Here is a 20,956-nt window from a genome sequence, read left to right as displayed (position 1 = left end):
AATCCAGCCATCACCTCCTTCCCCACACGTGCCTAGCATTACCCTACCATCAAACCCTTACCTAACCCTAGAACTAACCCTAATTTTGACGTAAAACCTATTTATTCCCATTCGGACTGCCTGTTCACAGCAAATCCTGAAGCCTTACCTACCTCGTAGTTGGTTCCCTAGCCACCTAGGACTACATTAAGTGGTACCAGAGCCATGGATGGACATGGCAACCCAGTTGTGGATCCAGCACTACCACCTCCACCCAATCCTATGGCTGCTATCATGCAGATGCTCCAAAAACTATCTGCAGATCAGCAGTCTATCCATGACCGATTACAAGTTACAGAGCAAAGGCAGGTTGCACCTCTTAGGGACAGCAACAACCCCATAGAAGAAGATAGGTTTCAGTTTCAATCCTAAGTCCACCGACCTCATCAGAGAGGCAGAGAAGACGGGGACAGGTACCAGGACAAACATAGAGAAGATCGATATAGGAATGATGGATATTGAGATGATAGAGAGAGATCAGCAAAGGAACTCCTAAGAACCATATGACTTTTGAAGACCATATTAGGACTTATTTTAATGCTGATAATGGTGCCCCTCATCAACAATATCATGATGAGCAGAAGGTCAAGCTGGAATTACTAGTATGATTTACCAGAGGAGAGGAAGATTAGACTAACCCGTACCCAGCTAGTAAGACCTGCCCATGAGTAGTGGAGAACCACTGAGGGTGACATGGAATATGATGGTATTGCACCTATCACATGGGCTGAAATGAAGCATGAGCTAAAGAAGAAAGATCTGCCCAAGCACTTTAGGGCACAATTGCAAGACCAACTAAACACCCTCCGCCAAGGGAGCATGATAGTGGCTGAGTATATGCATAAGCTTGATGCACTCTCTTCTCGCATTGGCATTAGTAGGGGTGTCAATAATACCCGGCTGGCCCGAACCCGCCCTGAGCCCGGACCCGACCCGACCCTGATCTACCAACCCGAAGGGCGGGTTAGGGTTGAGTTTTTGGCTGACCCTAGCAGGGTCGGGTCGGGTCCGGGATAAGACCTCGGGCTTAGCCCGGCCCGGCCCGGACCCGACCCTGTATTAGTTATAGATATATAATATTATATATTAATGTATATATTATAAAGGAAAAGACAAAAAGCCAATAGTAAACCCTAATATCTAAATCTCTTTTCATTTTTTCACTTATCCAGATCCGAAAAGCCGCCGCTCGACGATCGTGCCTCCATCTTCCTCCTTCTCTGCTATCAAGCTTCAGTGAAGATCAAGGAAGCTGCTTACATGCGTCGAGTTCTTACATTCGTCTTCTCTGCTGGCTTGCTTCCAACAATGTTTGTTCATGGATTTCAGCAGAGAGAGAGAGAGAGAGGAGATTCGCGAGTACTCTGGTAGTCTGGAAGAATACTAGGGAGTACAACATGAAGGTACCATGATGCAGATAGGCATTGGATAAGAAGCAGAGTTTGAGCCGAAGTTTGTTTAGTTGAGTCCATAGTAGAGTCTAATTCTATTTATGTTTTAATTAGGGTTTCTTGTTTCAGTTTTAGAGTAAGACTATTCAATTGTTTTTTTTAAATACCATTGTAATCCACCGATACTCAGATTTGAGAGTTTTGGAATGAAATTTTTTTTGGGTTAACCGATGGTTGCCATGAGCCTTGCGTGCACTCCTCCCTCCACTGATTTCCTTCTTCTTTCTTCTTTTACCCAGCTGCTGTTTGCGTTTATTCCTATTGGTTGCTTATGCTATTGAGGATTGAGAGGCCCTGGGGTATGGTTGCTACTCTCAAAATTTCAGAACAAAAGACCTCCAGATGAGAGAGATCTATCTCTCAAGAAGATTGAAGCCCTGTTCCGCCTGGTTCTATAGCAAGGTTGAAGAAGACTTCAATCGTGAGTCTAATTCAAACCCCTATTTGTTTTATTTCCCTTAATACCCCTGCCCTTTATTCCTTATTCTCTACTTAATCTATTATTTTGCTTTGTTCCAAGTGTGACCCTTCACATTAGTTACAATCCCTTCTTTATCTTTTCACTCTTGCCTACCCAAATACACTATTAGTTTCGTTCATTTACAATCCACACTCTCGTTCTTATAAATCTTCAAGCCATTGAAAGTTGGAACTTTATTCTAGTAAATGAATATCATAGACATAACCAACAAGTATATGTTCTTCTGTTTATGGTGGGTAGATAGTTCTCTCCCTTAAATTCAAGTCAAAATGTTGCATTTGTTGTATTGGCTATTGATAAAACATTAAAGCCTCTTGCAATATATAAATTAAGCTCTTAGGATTTATGAATTTTTAGTGTTTATTCTTTTGCCAGCTTTGTTCTTTTTATCTCATGTGTTCAATAATTTGAGTTCTTGAGGAAAATGTAATTGAGGTACTTGAGATAAGCTTGCAGTCAAGATTTATAGATGTTTGTGAATTGTTTTTATTTAAATTTACAAGTCCCTCTCTCCCTCTCTCTCCTTCCCCTCTTATTCTTCTTCTTTAAAGAATTTTTCAGGTTTTTTTTAGATATATTTTTTGATATATATCAATCAGGGTCAAGACAGGGTCAAAACAGGGTCAATCAGGGCCAACCCGACCCTGCCCAACCCTATCAGGGTCGGGTCGGGCCGGGCCGGGTTAGAAAAAACCCTGGCAGGGTCGGGTCAGGTTGAGGGTTTCTTGGCCCTACCAGGGTTGGGTCAGGGTCAGGGTTTAGGTTAAGGCCTCTAGGGTCAGGGTCAGGGTTTAGGCAGGCCCGGCCCAACCCGACCCATTGACACCCCTAGGCATTAGGGAAGATGATATTCAAACACTGTCACGTTTTCGTTTGGGTTTAAGCTATGAAATCAACAAGGCCATTGGAGTTGTAGATGTGTCCAGTGTTAGGGACTGTTTTGAGAAGTTGGTAGCAACTCCTGGTAGAAGGTTTGTTACCCCTGCTGTCGTCGGCAAAATTTTTTCCCAGCAACCAAACCCTTCACCACCGGCTCCCCTAATGCTGGTTCTTCACGTTCTGTCCCTCCTCTACGGATCGACAACAAAGGCAAGGCACCCCTGATAAGTCCGGATAAAGTCCGATGTTTCCACTGTTAAGACTTAGGACACTATGCTAAGGACTGCCCCCATCGAAGAAAGCCCATTGCCATTGCTGAAAAGGAAGAAACAGCGGAAGAAGATGATGGTTTGCATCCTTTCCCATTTAATGAAAGAGATTATGAAGAGGGATGTTTTGATGATATGATTGGTTAAGAGGATACCTATGAAATTCACGGTGTTAGTGTTACACGAGTTTTGGTAGCTGAAACCAAAGGAGAAGATTGGCGACGCACTTGCATCTTTTACACTCACATGCGTTCAGGACATCACAATGCCCAGATAATTGTTGATAGTGGTAGTTGTGTTAACCTAGTTTCTGAATATTTTGTAAAGAAGGCTGGGTTGAAGATTGAAAAACACCCACAGCCCTACAAGGTAGCTCTCTTAAATGGCAATAAAATGGAGGTGAACCAACGCTGTTCTATACCTCTACATCTTCATCGCTACTCAGAGGATATATGGTGTGATGTGATTCCCATGAGCATGACCAATGTACAATTGGGAAGGTCGTGGTTGTATGACAACGATGTTACCATCGGTGGGAGGAAGAATCAGTATATTTTTCTGCATAAAGGGCAGCAAATAGTATTTCACCCTTTGAATTTACCCGCTGAAATGCCCACCAATCAAAAGGGGACAGAATCGGAGAATAAACTCCTAGCTGTTCCACAGAAGGTGTTTGTCCAAAACCAGCAAGAATACAGGTCTGGTTTTAGCTTTGGTTACTAGAGAAGTGACCCCACAGCCAGCAGTATCACTTACTCCATTCATCAAAGAGCTGCTGTCCGACTTTTCAAATGTTATTCTGGAGGAGCTGCCCGATGAATTACCTCCCCTACGTGATATCCAGCATGCTATAGACCTGGTTCTAGGTTAAGTGTTGCCTAATCTGCCCACTTATAGGCTCAGTCCTACAGAGCATGAAGAATTGAAACAACTAGTGGAAGATTTATTGAAGAAGGGGTTCATCCAAGAGAGCCTCAGTTGTTCAAGTGTTGAGACACTGGAGGCACTATCTTATCGGTAAGGAATTCATATTATACACTGACCATAATGCATTGAAGCACCTACATTCACAAAAGTCAATCAGCAACCGCCATGCCAAGTGGGTTGCCTACTTATAGGAGTTCATGTTCGCTTTGAAATATAAGTTAGGAAAGGAGAACACAGTGGCTGATGCACTGAGCAGGAAAGTATTGACCTCGAATACTTTTTCAGCACATGCACTTAACATAGAGCAGATTCCTGACGAATATGCAAGTGACAAGGACTTTAGTATCCTATATGCTGAATTACAGTAGGATAGGCAGCACCCTAAATATGCTCTCCATGATGGGTACCTGTTCTTGGGGAGGAGATTGTGCATACCCGATCCCTCTCTATGCCATCACATCATTAGGGAGTTACATGGAGGAGGCCTAGGGGGACATTTTTGGAAGGACAAGACCATCTTACAAGTGGTTGACCGTTACTAATGGCCCCACATTGCCAAAGATGTGGAGCATGTCATCAAGAGGTGTCAAGTTTGTCAGTTAGCCAAGGGAGATAAATAAAATTCAGGCCTTTATTCACCACTATTGGTTCCTCATGCACCTTGGATGGATGTTATTATGGACTTTGTTTTGGGGCTGCCAACTACACAGGAAAGGTATGACTCTATCATGGGTGTGATTAACCGCTTTACAAAAATGGCTCAATTTATTTCGTGTAGCAAAACATTGGATGCTTATCGCATGGTCAAGCTGTTCTTCGAAGAAATAGTGTGCATACATGGGCTGCCAAGCCCTATTGTCTCTGACCAGGATGTAAAATTCATGAGTTACTTTTGGAAGACCCTTTGGTTGAAGACTAACACTAAGCTGCTGTTCTCTATTGCTTTCCATCACCAAACTGACGGGCAGACAGAAGTTGTGAATAGAAGCTTGGGTAATTTATTGAGATGCTTGGTCCGAGATTATGAGAAAACATGGCCGTCAATTCTGGACATTGCTGAATTTGCTTATAACAGTTATGTGAACAGAACAACAGGGCGCACTCCTTTCGAAATTCTGCTGGGAATTCAGCCAAGGCGACCCATTTTTCTTATTCCACTCCCCCTCCAGCTAGGGTAAGTGTTGAGGCTACTGAATTTTTGTGCCATATCACTGAAGTGCATGCTAATGTTAGAAAAAAAATTGCACTCAGCAAAGAAGTTTACAAGGCTAATACTAACCGTCACCACCGGTATGTATAATTCAAGCCTGGAGATATGGTCATGGTCAGAGTTAACCCAGAGAGACACTAGTCGGGTTTCAACAGCAAGCTTCACCCAAAAAAATTGGCCCATACAAGGTGTTGAAACGTATTGGACCCAACGGTTATGTCCTAGAGTTGCCTGCTGAAATGGGCATAAGCAACATCTTCAATGTGGCTGATTGTATCTTTATATGGGGCATCACTCCGATGATGGTGACTCCAAACATTTGCTGAAGCTACCCCAACTCAAGCTGCCCACTGAAGACATCATTGAAGAAGTATTGGACGACATGCACAAAACCACTTGCCATGGAAGCGGCTACCATGCTTTCCAAGTCAAATGGAAAGGTCATCCCCGCCAAGACAGCACATGGATTCATGCCAACGACTTCAAGAAGCTCGACACGGAATTATATGATCGTTACATGGCCTTCGTCCATTCGTCAGAGACGAATATTTTCAAGCTGGGGAGAGCTGATGCAGAGCTACAGCACTACATCCGCATGAAGAAGAAGAAGAAGAATAAGCTGCTGCCCAACTGATATATTCAGTAGTGTTAGGTGGATCCATATTTAAGTTTTTTTTTTTTTTTAGTGTTTCTTTATGTCTTAAGTTGAAACAGTTCAAATTGGTTCAACCTTTTTGGTTCAGTTTAAGTGACTTGAGTCGCTCTTTAATTATTTATGTAATTTTCTGTTTTTTTGGATCCACACCACTCCCACGATTTAAAGTGGAGTGTGGATTAGATAGGTCGGCCAGGGGTGATTTAGACTCCTAGGCTGATTATGTTTTAGGCTGTTAAGACCTATTTAAATCAATGCAAATCGTGGACGAGATCATTCACCACTTTTATGAAATTAAACATGCTGTTAGCAAGCTGCTCCTTCTCTCTTGAGAGTTTTGCTTTGTGTTTGATCAAAGCAAGGTGGGATTGGTGTTTGATCCAAATGACACCTTGCGGTGCGAAGCCCGGGTGGTACGAACAAGCTTTTTTCCAAGTATTCTGCTGCAAGGTTTGAATTTTCTTCAAGAAGTTGTTGCTGCCTCCATTCTTCTGCAACTCCAAGTAAGTTTGAAGCCCCCCATCCCCAATCCTCTTCTTCTAAACCCTCTAAACAGCCAACCCTAACTTCCCCCTTCTTAAATTAAAACCCAAAGCCCTAAAACCTGCACAGACCAATCCAGCCATCACCTCCTTCTCAAATTTGGATCAAATATTCCCCTCCCCAATTGGGAAACTCGATCTGAACTCCCGCTCAAACCCTAGAAAATCCTACCTCCATTAAAATCCCAAAATCCTAGTTTTCTGCCCAGCTTATTCCCTCCATCAGAATCTGCCCAAACTTGGATCGATTCTTCCCCTCACCCTTAAGGAAACTCGATCCAAGCCCCAGCCCAAAATCCCATCTCTAAACCCAAGATCCCCTCAGTTCCATATTTTTAAAAAAACCCGAACCCTAACCCTAACCTGCTGTCCTGTGAATTCCCTCATTTCCATTCATCCAAACATCACTAAACCTATATTGTTCGACTTCCCCGTACCTGTCTAGCATTACCCTACCATCAAACCATAACCTAACCCTAATTTTGACCAAAAAGCTATTTCTGCCTATTCACAGCAGACCCTGAAGCCTTGGCTCCTAGCTGGTTCCCTAGTCACCTAGGACTACATTATCGTAGCGTAGTAAGAAGCACACTATTGCTAGATCCAGTGCTGAGCTGAATACAGAGCTATGGCTCATACTACAGTAGAGTTAATGTGGCTCATGTATCTTCTTCTTCTTGAGATGGGTTTTTCTGTAACCGTGCTAATGAAGACGTATTGTGATAACCAGGCAGCCATATATATTTCTAGTAATCCAGTCTACCATGAACGGACTAAGTATATTGAAGTGGATTGTCATGACTCATTTTGTTTGTGATGCTATCATGAAGAAGCTAATTGAGACCCCGTTTATTTCCTCTTCAGATCAGTTTGCTGATGTGTTCACCAAGTCGTCGTTTGCTCCTAGTTTTTGCACTTGTTATAACAAGCTGAGCATGGGTGACCTATATGCTCCAGCTTGAGGCGGAGTTTTGAGTATTAGGGGTATTTTAGTCTTACATCTTTGGATTTTAGGTTTTTATGAATTTCCCATATTTCTTGTTTCTTAGTTGTAAGGCTGTAATATGTTAGAGGTTAAGGATACTATTGTAAACCCCTAACTATTTTTCATTCTAGTTCAATATATAATTGAGAGAAGGGCCTGCGATAGGGTATTCAAACTTTTCTATTGCAGGCTGCCTTCTCCCTTCTTCCATCGGCAATTTGTGTTCTCTTCTTTTGGGGGAGTGTTGAGAATTAGGGGTATTTTAGTCTTACATCTTTGGATTTTGTGTTTTTATGAATTTTCCATATTTTCTTGTCCTTAGTTGTAAGGCTGTAATATGCAAGAAGTTGGGGGTAATATTGTAAGTAACTATTTTTCATTCTAGTTCAATATATAATTGAGAGAAGGGCCTGCGATAGGGTATTCAAACTTTTATATCGCAGGCTGCCTTCTGCCTGCTTTCTCCCTTCTTCCATCGGCAGTTTGTGTTCTCTCTTCTTTTCTTCTACTCTTTCTTTCTTTCTTCTCTCTTCTACTGGTTAGTTAGGTTCTCGTTTGCAACATTTCTGAATAATTTCCAATGGAAGGAAAGGGGATGATAAGAAAATAAAGTTGAATGATAAAGTAAAAAACACAAATTGATTTTAGAAAAATAAATATATACCTCTCCTGTGGATTCAATAATTGGACCTTTCTTTAACTCCGTGAGTATCAGCCAGCGTAAATCATCTGGACTGACCAGAGATTTTGGATTCCCAATAGCCGATGGCTGTGTATAGCCACTTGATGGACACTTTTCACTTTCAGGAGCATCAACTTGTCCTTTGGCTCTTCTAAGCTGAGTTAGAGCTAGCTCAACCTGGAGTGGGCAGCAAGCATAAAGAAAAGAAATGGAGAATCAATCCTAGGGACCTCCTCAAGTTCCTAATAAGGTAAAAATACAAATCATTCCTCGGCAGTCCACTCTCGAGTTCTTATTGAGAAATAAAAAATGCGGAGAGCCTCTATTAATACTTGTTCTGCAATCTTGAAAGTCCCTACCAATGTCTAATATTTAAAAGAAGTCATCAGCTGGTAGCAGATCAAATCATTGTGGACATTCATCTATGGACACTGGGGATTTCAACATACTATTTCAAATTCTCGCAACTATCCCTCCAACTGAATGATTATCAAGAGAGAGAGAAGAAGAAAAACCTACAACTGAAATGGTTAAATAGAAGAAACCCTTGTCCTATAGCCCTCTATATCACTAGCCATTGAAGTATATCATAGTCTAAGGGGTGGATCAGTACCTGCTCCCTAGCTTCAACTGATATCTTGAGTTTGTCATAGGAAATTTCTCTCAGAGCTTCCTCCAGCAAAGCTGTCACTTTCTGGAATCGGTTCATTTGCACCCTTTCCAGGATCTGCAAACAGAGAGATAAAAAAAAAGAGCAAGTCAAAAAAATGAGGGAAAAACAACTTAAAGAAACAACTATAAACCTGTTTGACCACGTTCATGTGCTCATGTATGCATACCTGCATGAATTGATCATTTATTGTAATGTGCAACACAAAACCAAGAGAAATTTAAATTTCAATTGACTACAGATGGTGTCCCTGTCTATCTATCCTCGCTCCACATCATGTACAGCAGCCACGTGTTACAACAAGACATCCTTATGCATTCTTACTTTGCCAACGTGACTTGGACTTTTCCAATCTAGGACAGGAGGAAGAATTAGAGGTATTAAATGGCTATTAGCAGCAGATGTTCGAGATCTACTAACCCGTACAAGAGCAGGCATTGACCTACATATATAAATAATAATACAAAATATAGGTAAGCCCCCTGAAATTGTTAAATTCATCATGGTTTCGACAAGCTTCTTTAATTTCTCAAAGGCGCCATGTCAATGGTTCATCATGGTTTTGACAAGCTCCTTTAACTTCTCCACAAGAATATGATACTTCCATCTGTATTGTACCTAAAGCAACACCATGGAAGAGAAGATATGGGAAGACTGTAACTTTTTTCGCTATAAATCCTATTTCAAGCAAACTGGTCAAACAGGATTACAACAACTATTCAGCCTTATCCCAACTAAATGGGGTCAACGACATGGATCCTTGCCCTCCAATCAGCTCTATTCGCAGTTTCATACTTGATACAAGGCCAAAGCTATGCATGTCTTTCCTCACTTCTCCTAAGGTCATTTTAGGTCTGCCCCTGGCTCTTTTAGATCCTTCAATCTGAATCAAATCACTCCTCCGCATTGGGGCTTCCAAAGGCCTCCATTAAACATGGCCAAGGCACCACAAACGACTTTCTCATAGCTTATCATGTGTCGGAACTACTCCAAAATCAGCTCTAATATGATCATTCCTTACTATATCCTTCCTAGTTTTGCCACTCATCCATCTCAACATCCTCCTCTCCGCTACACTTAGCTTATCTATATGATGTTTTTTAACTACCCAACATTCCACATCATACATCATAGCTAGTCGTACGACTGTCTGATAAAATTTTCCTTAAAAGTTTTGAAGGTATACACCAATCACACAACAATCCAGACGCACCTCTCCACTTCAACCATCCTATTTTAATTTTTTGTGAAACATCATCCTCTATACCACCTTCTTTATTTATGATTGAGCCCAGATACCTAAAATAATCACTTTGCGGAATCTCTCTCTCATCAATTTTCACCACCTCATTATCTGTCCTAGTGACCAAAGTTATACACCATATACTACATTTTTGTTCTACTGATCTTAAAACTTTTTTATTCTAAGGTTGATCTCCATAACTCCAACTTAGCGTTAATCCCTGCTTGTCTCATCCACCCAAACAATATCATTACCAAAACGTAAACCAAGGAACCTCATCTTGAATGTCTCTGGTTAAATCATCCATGATCAACACAAACAAATATGGGTTTAAAGGTGATCCTTTATGTAACCCAATTGTAATTGGGAATTCACTACCTTGACCCAATTGTCATCATTTCTTACATGGAAGAGGGAAATTTCACCATCACTTAGGTCACACTTACTTTTCATATAATGTACTAGGGGTAGGTATCCTAGTTTCTACTAATACTAGGGGTGTCAAGTCCAAGCCCGACCGAGCCCGACCAGTTAAAACACGAACCAGCCCCACCCGCTTAATAAACGTGCCGGGCTCAAGCCCAGCCCAATAATTATTGATCATTCCCAGTGCACAGCTTAGAACAGTCGGGCACCCGACTGGCCCGACCCTTTAAGGAATTTGAATTTCCTCATCTACCCCCAAAGCCCAAAGGTAGAAAAAAAACCCAAACCCTAACATAATGAATAATGACTAAGGATTAAGGAAGAGTAAAGAGGACAGCAGACTCTCTCAGAACAGAACCTTTTTTTTTTTTGGTCAACTTTTAGAATAGAATGTTAGGCACTTTATTTTATGGAAATGATCAATGCAAAAGCTCCACTATTTCATAATTGGATACATATTATAGATACATCTGAATTCTGAAGAAAATGAAAATGCATACCTATTTTTGATTTATTTTAGCTTCCATTTCCCAGCTCATTCTTGATTGGATTTTGCAGTAGGAAAGAGCACGTTTAGAGCTCAAGCTTCACAATGTGACTTATGCCACTGTCATTTGGAATCACTTTCCCATCTATTCTTGGAATGTGATTTCGCAACAAATATTTGGGAAAGATTTTTAAATTGTTTTCACCTATTCTGGTTCAATCCTACATCAGTTCATGATTTGGTGCAATGGTGGTCTCGAAAATCCAGAATTAGATCTCTTAAAGGTGCGTGGAAAGCTGGATTAGTAGTGGTCCTATATAATTTCTGGTTAAAAAGAAACCTCAGAAGATTTGAAGTTTAAAAGCAATCACAGCATATTATATTCAAATCGATTCTTCGACATCTTGGTGATATCAATTCCAAATTCGAATATTCAGTCTCTTCAATTGCTTATCTTATGTGCTCTAATAATCTGGGTTTGCCGATCAAAGCTAGACCACATTGCCGAATGATTGAAACCATTTGGTGTAAGCCTACATATCCAAGCGCTAAACTTAACATCGATGGATTTTCGTTGGGCAATTTGGGAAGAGCAGGTGCTGGAGACCCTCAGAGATTGCCATGGTAAGGTTATATTTGCTTTCAAGAAATTTCTCTGAGTCAACAAATTTTGAGGCAGAATTTCATTCTTTCATAAGAAGACTTCTTTATGCAGAAGATCTGGTCCTCACTGACATCTGGATTGAATGCGACTCAACTTCTATAATTCTTCTAGTCCAAGCAAATCGCCTACCGTGGTTTATATAGCAAGACTGGTTCTCCCTTAGAGCGATTTTAATCCACAATCAGATTACGGATTACTCACTGTCATAGAGAATCCGATCCCAAGGTTAACTATCTATCCAAAGATGCAGCATCATCTGGTCTATCTGGTCCAGTCACTGTATTCCCAAATCACATTCAAGAAGAAACCAGAAAAGATTCTCTTGGGATGCCTAGATAGTGACTAGATACCGATTTGGTTCATAATTCTTTTTTGAGGTTTGTTAATCCCTGTTGATGGCATTGCTGAGGGTGGGGAATGACCTTTTTGTTTTCATGCATCTCCTAGGAATGCCCAGGATCATTCTTTGTAATCTTTTTATTTTTAATATATTCTTTTATAATCGTTAGCCAAAAAAAAAGAGCCCATTTAAAGATGGCTCACAAGCCCGCCTTAGGCCCGGTATAGCCTTAATGTGGGTAGCCCCAAGGTTCAAGATCTCGGGTTTCAATCAGCCAGACACCGAGATATGGTCGAAACTGTTCGAAACCTGGTCGACCAGTGATTTTTTCCCAGCCAACTCGAGTTGGTGGTTTCGAGGCCCATACATGTTTATTTTATATACAACCTATTTTTTACATTCAAAACATAATGAATGAACTATTTTCGCCACACAAAAAAACACTCAAAATGGTACTTGTGGTTTTTTTCCCCAAGTTTACTAGTGTACGCACATTGTACTGAGAATCATAGTTGTCAGGTCATATGTATTTCATTTACTTAAGATATTATTCATAAATAAGCAAATACCCCCCTATTTGAATCCAATAAAAATAGTTAAAAAATAAAATTCCGAAAGGGAAAAAAGTCAACCCCCAGTTCAAGAACAAAAAATGGATTTTCGACAGTAGGTGAAATTTTCAACTTTCTAATACTGGGGTTTTTCTCAAATCTAAAAATTCCAATAATCTTAATATGGTTAAACATTAATAAAAACCAAAAGTGCAGTAAAATATTCATCTGTTTTGATGTCTTAACAATTATTTCCATTCAAAGTCACTTTGACAGCATTCACGCACACCAAATTAACTTTGACTGGAACATAACTCCTTCAATATAAATCAAATTTAAGCAATCTTGGATTCATTAGAAAGCTTTGTTTTGATAGCTTTCCAACAAGTCCAAGATTGCTAAAGTCTGATTTATATTGAAGGAGTTATGTAACGCCGTAACGGTCAAACTTACTTTGGTATGCGCGAATGCTGTCAAAATCACTCTAAAGAAAATACTTTTTTGGACATCAAAACAAATGAATATTTTACCGTACTCTGGGTTTTAGTAATGTTTTACCATATTAAGATTTATGGAATTTTTAGATATGAGCCCAGAATAAGAAAGTTAAAAAATGCACCTACCGTCGAAAATCCAATTTTTGTTCTTCAATTGGGGGGTTCACTTTTTCCTTTTGGAATTTTTTTTTTAACTATTTTTATTGGATTCAAATACGGGAGTATTTTCTTATTTATAAATAATATCTTAAATAAATGAAATACAAATACAAAAACATTTACTTATATAATGTTTGGCATAAATAAGTGTTTGACCTGCTGTCTGGCATAAATAAGTGTCTGTCGTGGTTTTCAGTCAGGTTTCCAAAAGCTTCGATGGGGATAAGTGATATAGATATAGGTATTCAAGTCGAAACTACCGAAATAGGTCGCAACCAGTCGAAACCAACCGAAACCATGAACTTTTAAAACTCCCTGCTTAACTTGTCAAGAAACCAAGATATCTCGGTGGTTTCGGTCGGTTTTGACCGAGATCTTTTTCCATGGGTAGCCCGATTAAAGACCGTACACCGACCAACCAACTGACCAAAATAAGACAGGATCATGCCTGCCCAATGCAAGCTTGAATACTTAAACAATAGTACACGGTGCAGGGGTAAAAATTGGTAAGGCCCGGCTAGGCCCGACCAGTTGACACCCCTAACTAATACGTATACACATTTAGCTAACTAACTACATTTAAAAATGTTGGACGAATAACTGGCTTGTCAGATATGACAAAGCCTATGGTTAATTTATAATAAAGCTGGAGAAAGTTCCAAAATAAAAACAATTACAAAAGTAACCTTAATCGAAATAAGCCAAAAGAATAAAATAGAGAACCCATTGGTCGACCCATGTTACATTTCACCCAGACTTCGACACTCCCCCTCAAGTTGGTACATAGATGTCTGTCATGCCCAACTTGCACACTCGAGGATGAAATGCTTTTCCACCCAAGCCTTTAGTGAAATATGGTACTAAGACTCGTGAGATCTCGTTTTTTCCCAGGGTCGTGACGAGATGGCATACGAAACAAAAGAGTACCCCAACTCGCTCGAGATCTCGACCCAAACTCCTTTATATGAGTGCCAGATCTCGAAATCTCGGCTAGATCTTGTTGGGAAATCTTAGTATACAGACATTTATTTATGTCAAAAACCAAGGCAGACACTCATTTATGACTAATATCAGTTAAGTAAATGTTTTTGTATTTCATTTACTTAAGATATTATTCATAAATAAGTAAATACCCCCTATTTGAATCCAATAAAAATAGTTAAAAAAATCAAATTCCAAAAGGAAAAAAAGTCAACTCCCCCCCCCCCAGCCGTTCAAGAACAAAAACTAGATTTTCAGTGGTAGATGCAATTTTCAACTTTCTAATGCTGGGGTTTTTCTCAAATCTAAAAATTCCATAAATCTTAATATGATAAAACATTGATAAAAACCAAAAGTGCGGTAAAATATTCATTTGTTTTGATGTTCAAAAAAATATTTTCATTCAGAGCGATTTTGACAACATTTGCGCACACCAAATTAAGTTTGACTGAACATAACTGCTTCAATATAAATCAGATTTAAGCAATCTTAGACTTGTTGAAGAGCTTTCAAAACAAAACTTAAATAAGTAAATGAAATACAAAACATTTACTTAAATAGTATTACGCATAAAAAAGTGTTTGTCCTGTATCTATCCTAGTTTCTCGCATAAGTGTCCCTCTTAGTTTCCCACTAAGTGAAAGTTCTTTTTGAACTTTGTCATTGTGTTTAAATGGCCTAAAATAGGTTGAGCACCAAGTTTCAAACCCAAACTAAGTCTAAATCCGACCGAAACCAACCTTCGAGTTAGGAAAAAAATGCACCAACTCGATCGAGATCTAGCGAGATCTCAAGTCAACTCGGTTTTTCACAAGTTCGAAAAATGGTCGAGTTCCAAGTTATAGTTCTATGCAGTGAACACGTCTACCAACTATTCCCCAGATTAAACATAAAAAACGCAAACAGTACCAATGTTTCGTCTGATCATGTAGAACTGGATTATGGGCAATACTTATTACTGATTTACAGTCACAATACAGTCCCATAGGCAGTGTGATAGGAGCATCCAAATCTTGCAAGTTGCACCAATGTTTTGAGCTATAACAACTCACAAATGTCGAGAGCCATAGCTCAAAATTCCACCTCTGCACTAGATTGGGCCACCACAGTTTGCATCTTACTACGCCAGGTAACAAGGTTACCACCCACGAATGTACAATAACCCAAGCTAGATTTATGGTCATGAAAACTTGCCCAGTCTGAGTCAGTGTAGGCCTCAATACACAGATGATCACGAGGGGGCAGCAGAACCCCTTGCCAAGGGGCAAACTTCAAGTATTGCAAAATTCGGAACACAACTTCCATATAAGAAGAGTAAGGTTCATGCATACACAGCTAGGCTTACAGCATAGGCAATGTCGAGCCTCATGTGAGAAAGGTAAATTAGTCTTCCCACTAACCTTGATATCTACCCTTGTCAAAGGGTTCACCATCAGTTCTACGAAAAAGAATATCAGCCTCAATAGGAGTGTCTGCAGGAGAACACCCCAACATGCCTATCTTTGAAAGAAGATTTGAGGGTATACTTTCTTTGAGATAAGAAGAGACCCTTGGAAGAATGGGCCACTTCAATCCCAAGAAAATAGCGAAGTATCCCTAAATCTTTTATATCAAATTCCTTGCCAAATAGTTCTTCAACCTGGAAATTTCTACGGAATCATTTCCAGCCACAACTATGTCATCCACATACATAATGAGGAGAGTAATAATGATGCCTGCCTTCTTGATGAACAAAGTGTGATAAGCATTGCTTTGTTTATAACCAAAGATCACCATAGCCTTCTGAAAGCAGCCAAACCATGCACGAGGAGAGTGTTTCAGACCATACAAAGCACGCTTCAATTTACAGACCTTACCTTGAGTTGCAGCAGATGAAAACCTGGTGGAACATCCATATATACTTCTTCCAATACACCATGGAGAAAGGCATTTTTAACATCAAGTTGTTGCAAACTCCATCCAAGGTTCACACCACAAGAGGGAATGACCCTGATAGTGTTCAACTTGGCAACAAGAGCAAAAGTCTCCAAGTAATCTATCCCATAGGTTTGGGTAAAACCTTGAGTAACCAATCTTGCTTTAAAACGGTGAATTGTGCCATCAGCCTTTCGCTTGACCACAGAGACCCATTTACGTTCTACAGTCTTCTTCTGTGGAGGAAGTGAAACAAGATCCTAGGTACCACTTTTCTTAAAAGCTTGCATTTCTTCGACCATAGCCTCTTTCGATCTAACATCTGCAAAAGCCTCTTGCCAAGTCTGTGGAATGGAAACAGAGAACAAAGAGGACACAAAAGTATGAAAAGAGGGAGACAGGGACTCGTACGAAACAACCTAGGATATAGGATGTTGAATACAAGACCTTTTTCCTTCCTTGAGAGCAATGGATAAGTTAAGTGAGGGATCAAAAATGATAAGAGATTCGGAAACACTAAAAAGAGGGGAAGGATCAGATATATTACCAAAGGACGGTTCTTTCAGTCCTAGAACAAAGGACAACACTTGGTCTGGAGGAGATGAAATAGTAGGTTGTGGTTGCCTTTTTTCCCGATTGTATACTTGCAACTCCTTCTCTGACTGAACTTCTTGTTCCCCCTAAACTGAAGAATCATCGTCTATAGACATATGATAACTATCTGTCGGCTCATTACTACCGAGGGGAATGGAAATGGCACATCTTCCAAAGTAGATATGAACTCCTTCTGAAGAGGAATAAAAAGCAACAGACTCATGAAAAACAACATTCATGGATACAAAAGTGCGACGAGAGGAAGGATGGTAACATTTATAACCTTTTTGAGTGGGGGAATACCTAAAAATATGCAGCAGAGACCATGAGGAACAAGCTTCCCATGAGCATAGTGATTTCGAACAAAGCAAATGCACCCAAAAACTTTAGGAGGAATAATGTATGAAGAAGATCCCTTTAAAACGAGTGGAGACTTATAGTCAAAGACATGAGAAGCCACCCAATTAATAAGATAATTCGCAGTTAAAACAGCCTCACTCCAAAATTAAGAAGGAACATTCATTTCAAACATTATAGAACGAGCCACCTCAAGAAGATGCATGTCTTTACATTCAGCCACTCCATTTTGGGGAGGAATGTTGACGCAACTGGTCTAGTGAATAATCCTTTTAGTAACAAGAAAAGACTGAAAGGCTCCATCAAAATATTCACAGCAATTGCCACTTCAAAGAGTTTGAATGGTAGCCTGAAATTGAGTGCGAACAATGCTATAGAAGACTCAAACACATGAAAAAACTTCACTCTTGCAACACATTAAATAAACCCAAGTAGTTCGTGTATGACAATCATTAAAAGTGACAAACCACTTAAAACCAGAAATAGAAGATTGACAGGAAGGACCCCAAATATCAGAATGAATCATAGAAAACGGTTCGGAACATCTTTTATTTGAACTAGAATATGAGTTTGCTTGGCAAAAACACAAGCATCACATAACAAATCCTGAGAATACAACGTTGAAATAAAACAGGAAAAACTTTGGCTAAGGTTCCTAGTGGTGAATGTACCAAACGACGGTGCCAACGATGTAACTCAGATAAATGACTATCTGAAGAAGCAGCATGATTAGCTTGACCAGATATTGCAGCGGTGCTGGAGGTAAGATCATCATCCAGCAAATAAAGCCCACCACACATTCTACCAGTTCCAATTGTTCTCCCCGTTCCCAAGTCCTGAAAGACAATGAGACGGGTAAAAAATAGCTTTACAATTGAGATTGGAAGTAAAACTATCGATAGAAAGAAGGTTAGACGCTAACTTAGGTACATGCATTATCGAAGACAAAGATAAGGAAGGAGAGCAATGGATGGAACCCTTTCCGGAAACAGAAGCAAGGGAACCACCCACAATTTTAATTTGATCCTTTCCTGAAGAAGAAACATACTAGGGGGGGAAAAAAATTAGATGTACTAGTCATATGATCAGTAGCTCCGAAATCGATTATCCAAGGATGAGATGATGTTGAAGCACAATGACCACCAAAAGAAATACCTAGTTTAAAGAAGGCAAGGTTGGATTCAGAAGAGGATATCACAGTGGCAGTAGATGCAGAAGCATATGCCGATATGAAAGGCCCAAAACTGGTCAACATACGACGAAATATAAGAAGCTCCTCTAGAGAAAGTGTGGTACTAGGTGACATAGAGATTTCAGCAAACTCAATGAGATGAGCCTGGCCACAGCCACCACGAGATGCATCAGTTGGCCAACCATGTAATTTCCAGCAATGATCAGTAGTATAATGTTCCTTCCCACAATGAGTACACTAAAGAGGTTCCTTCTCATATGAGGAATGAGTACCTATGTTAGAAGACCCACCATGGGAAGGAGTACCAGAATTAGAATACAATGCAGATCGTTCTGGTGAAGCCGATGGTAACATAGTGGTCCGACGGGTGTCCTCTAACTAAACAAAAAAATAAGCATGCTCCAGAGTGGGAAAGGAGAACATCCCAATACTTGAGAAGGAAGATGATCATACTCAACATTGAGGCCAGCCAAGAATGCATAAACACGGTACTTATCTTCCATTTCTAAAACTTGGCAGCATCTTCGAGGCAAGCAGCCCTCTCTTGAGATCAATAGCTTGGGAGAGGGCTAGGTATCAATTTTTAGCTCTGATACCATGTGGGAAGAATAACTGGCTTGTCAAATATGACAGAGCCCATGGTTAATTTATAATAAAGCTGGAGAAAGTTCAAGAATAAGAACAATTACAAAAGCACACTTAACCGAAATAAGCCAAAAGAATAAAATAGAGAATCCATGGGTCAACCCATGTTACATTTCACCCATATTACAACAAAAAAGTACACAATTTATTTCACCTAATTTAGAAAGTTAAAATCCAGGGCGGTCTTGGACTATACAGCCCAATATTGTGTGAGTTAAAGGGGAACGCAGGGGGGAGGGGATATCAGCATAGTATAAGTCCAATTCATGTCTGCTGATCCCAATACTGATTGACAATACACCCAATCCAAACCCAATACCTAAAACGGGGAGGCGGCTATAGTACTTAAGACCCTAAAACATGTATACCGACTGAACAAAGGGTTAAGGAAGCATCTCCCCCACTTACCATATAGGGCTGACAGCACTCAACTATTGACTTCCGGCCAGAAGAAAGAAAAAGACTGTTTACTGACGGGACTAAGGAACGAGACGAAATAGATCTTTGGCTTTCGAGTATTCACCTCCTTCCCTTGTCAGGCCTTTTCGTCGAGATAGTCCGGTTTTTAACAGAATATTCATACACGAAGGAAGACACTTGGTATGAAAGACAACTAGTGTAATCTCAAACATACATGCGAAGGCTCCATGCAGAATCTATCCTCCATTTTTTATGAAGATAAATCCTCAGCAAAATAGCTAAAAGTGTGAACAGATTGTTAATGCAAGGATTTAAATCACTCTATTGTGGATCAGATCACCCACCGTCAATACCGATAAAGCCTGACTAACCCGTACAGATACTAACCAATATCTGGCTGAATGTTGGCCAGATCGAGGACATGCAATAACGATACGGATCGGATGATATGCCTGATCACATTTCATTTCAACCACCTAATAAAAATTAAAATGATCGCCCTCACAGCATCTACGAAATTACTCTATCGATCAATCAGGCTAGACTACAATGGCTGAACTAAAAACCTAATCAAAACTGTTGTACCAATTGCCAACAACGACCATCTCCATTTTAGAAATAAAATAGCTCAACTTATGGCTCACCAGTTAGTTATAAAATTGAAAAGGGATGGATAGTACCAATAGAAAAGAATAAAGAGGGGAAACGTGGCTTCAGAAAAAGGCATCTAAAGAACACTTGAACATATACATTCCATCCATTGATATCATTTCAGATCATAACCGAACTGGGCAATCAATCGAAAATAGCTCAGGTTCCAGTTTTGACTGGTTTGGACCAACAAAACCATATATTTTACAGAACGAATTAAAAATAAAGTTTGGACCAAAACGAATATGTTAAAGATAGAACTAAAAATAATTTGTAATTTAATAAATATATACATATATATAAACAAATGAAACAAGTAAAACTAGCATACCATCGTACAGCCATTGGAAAGTGGTTGGAGCTCTTTCACTTTAATAGTATCAAGTTCAAGTCTCCTCAAATGCACCTAAGCAATTGATTTTACCAAAGCAAAATGCTTAACCGAAACAGACACTGTTGAAAAACCACCTCGCTTTTCTTCTTCCCAATTTGCAGCTAAGGCAAGTACTGTAAATTGGCTGTCTAAAACCAGCCACAGGTGTAGGGATTCCTCCCTAGATCAGCATGAGTAGCCATCTGGTAGGTGTAGGGGAATCCCTACACCAGCAGTACAAATCGTGGGCTGAGTTAGGATTATAATTTTGTTATTCGTTTTATTTATTTGTTAAGTCAGTTTTTATTGAGTTTTAATTTTAATTAAGATTCCTAGTGCAAATTTGAATCCTAGTTAGAAGTCCTAGTCAGTATTCCTATTTCAATTATGAGTAATAGTTAAGAGTTTGAAATCTGTCAAGCCATAAGGCTATATATTGTAAGAGCTCTTGAGAGCCTCCCATGATTTATGAATAAGAAAATTTGTTTGATGCATTCCACTGTCCTGAGATAGGCTGTGAAGATGGGGCTGAGATAGCCTTCAGGCCCTTCACTAGTTCATTGTTCTCTCTCCTTCGAGTGCATTCAAATCTGTAAAGTTTCATAGCCCAGTTAATCAGATCTGCTATCAGTTCAAGGATCCATCCAACAAGAAGTAAGTACATAATCCCCA

At 39.8% G+C, this 20,956-nt stretch overlaps 1 protein-coding gene across 1 annotated transcript in view; it reads right to left on the bottom strand.

The window, feature by feature from the left end:
* Window positions 1-20,956, bottom strand: part of LOC122654994 (protein spotted leaf 11-like) — a 47,959-nt gene that overhangs the window by 6,659 nt on the left and 20,344 nt on the right. The window contains exons 5-6 of the mRNA XM_043849251.1: window positions 8,734-8,847; window positions 8,103-8,297 (exon numbers count right to left, since the gene is read on the bottom strand). Of these exons, the coding sequence (XP_043705186.1) occupies window positions 8,103-8,297; window positions 8,734-8,847 (309 nt within the window). The remainder of the gene's footprint in view (window positions 1-8,102; window positions 8,298-8,733; window positions 8,848-20,956) is intronic.

This window comes from Telopea speciosissima, chromosome 1 (genome assembly GCF_018873765.1).
Source record: "Telopea speciosissima isolate NSW1024214 ecotype Mountain lineage chromosome 1, Tspe_v1, whole genome shotgun sequence".
NCBI lineage: Eukaryota > Viridiplantae > Streptophyta > Magnoliopsida > Proteales > Proteaceae > Telopea > Telopea speciosissima.
Note: the sequence above shows the minus strand (reverse complement) of the source record. Positions and strands in the feature narration are given on the sequence as shown.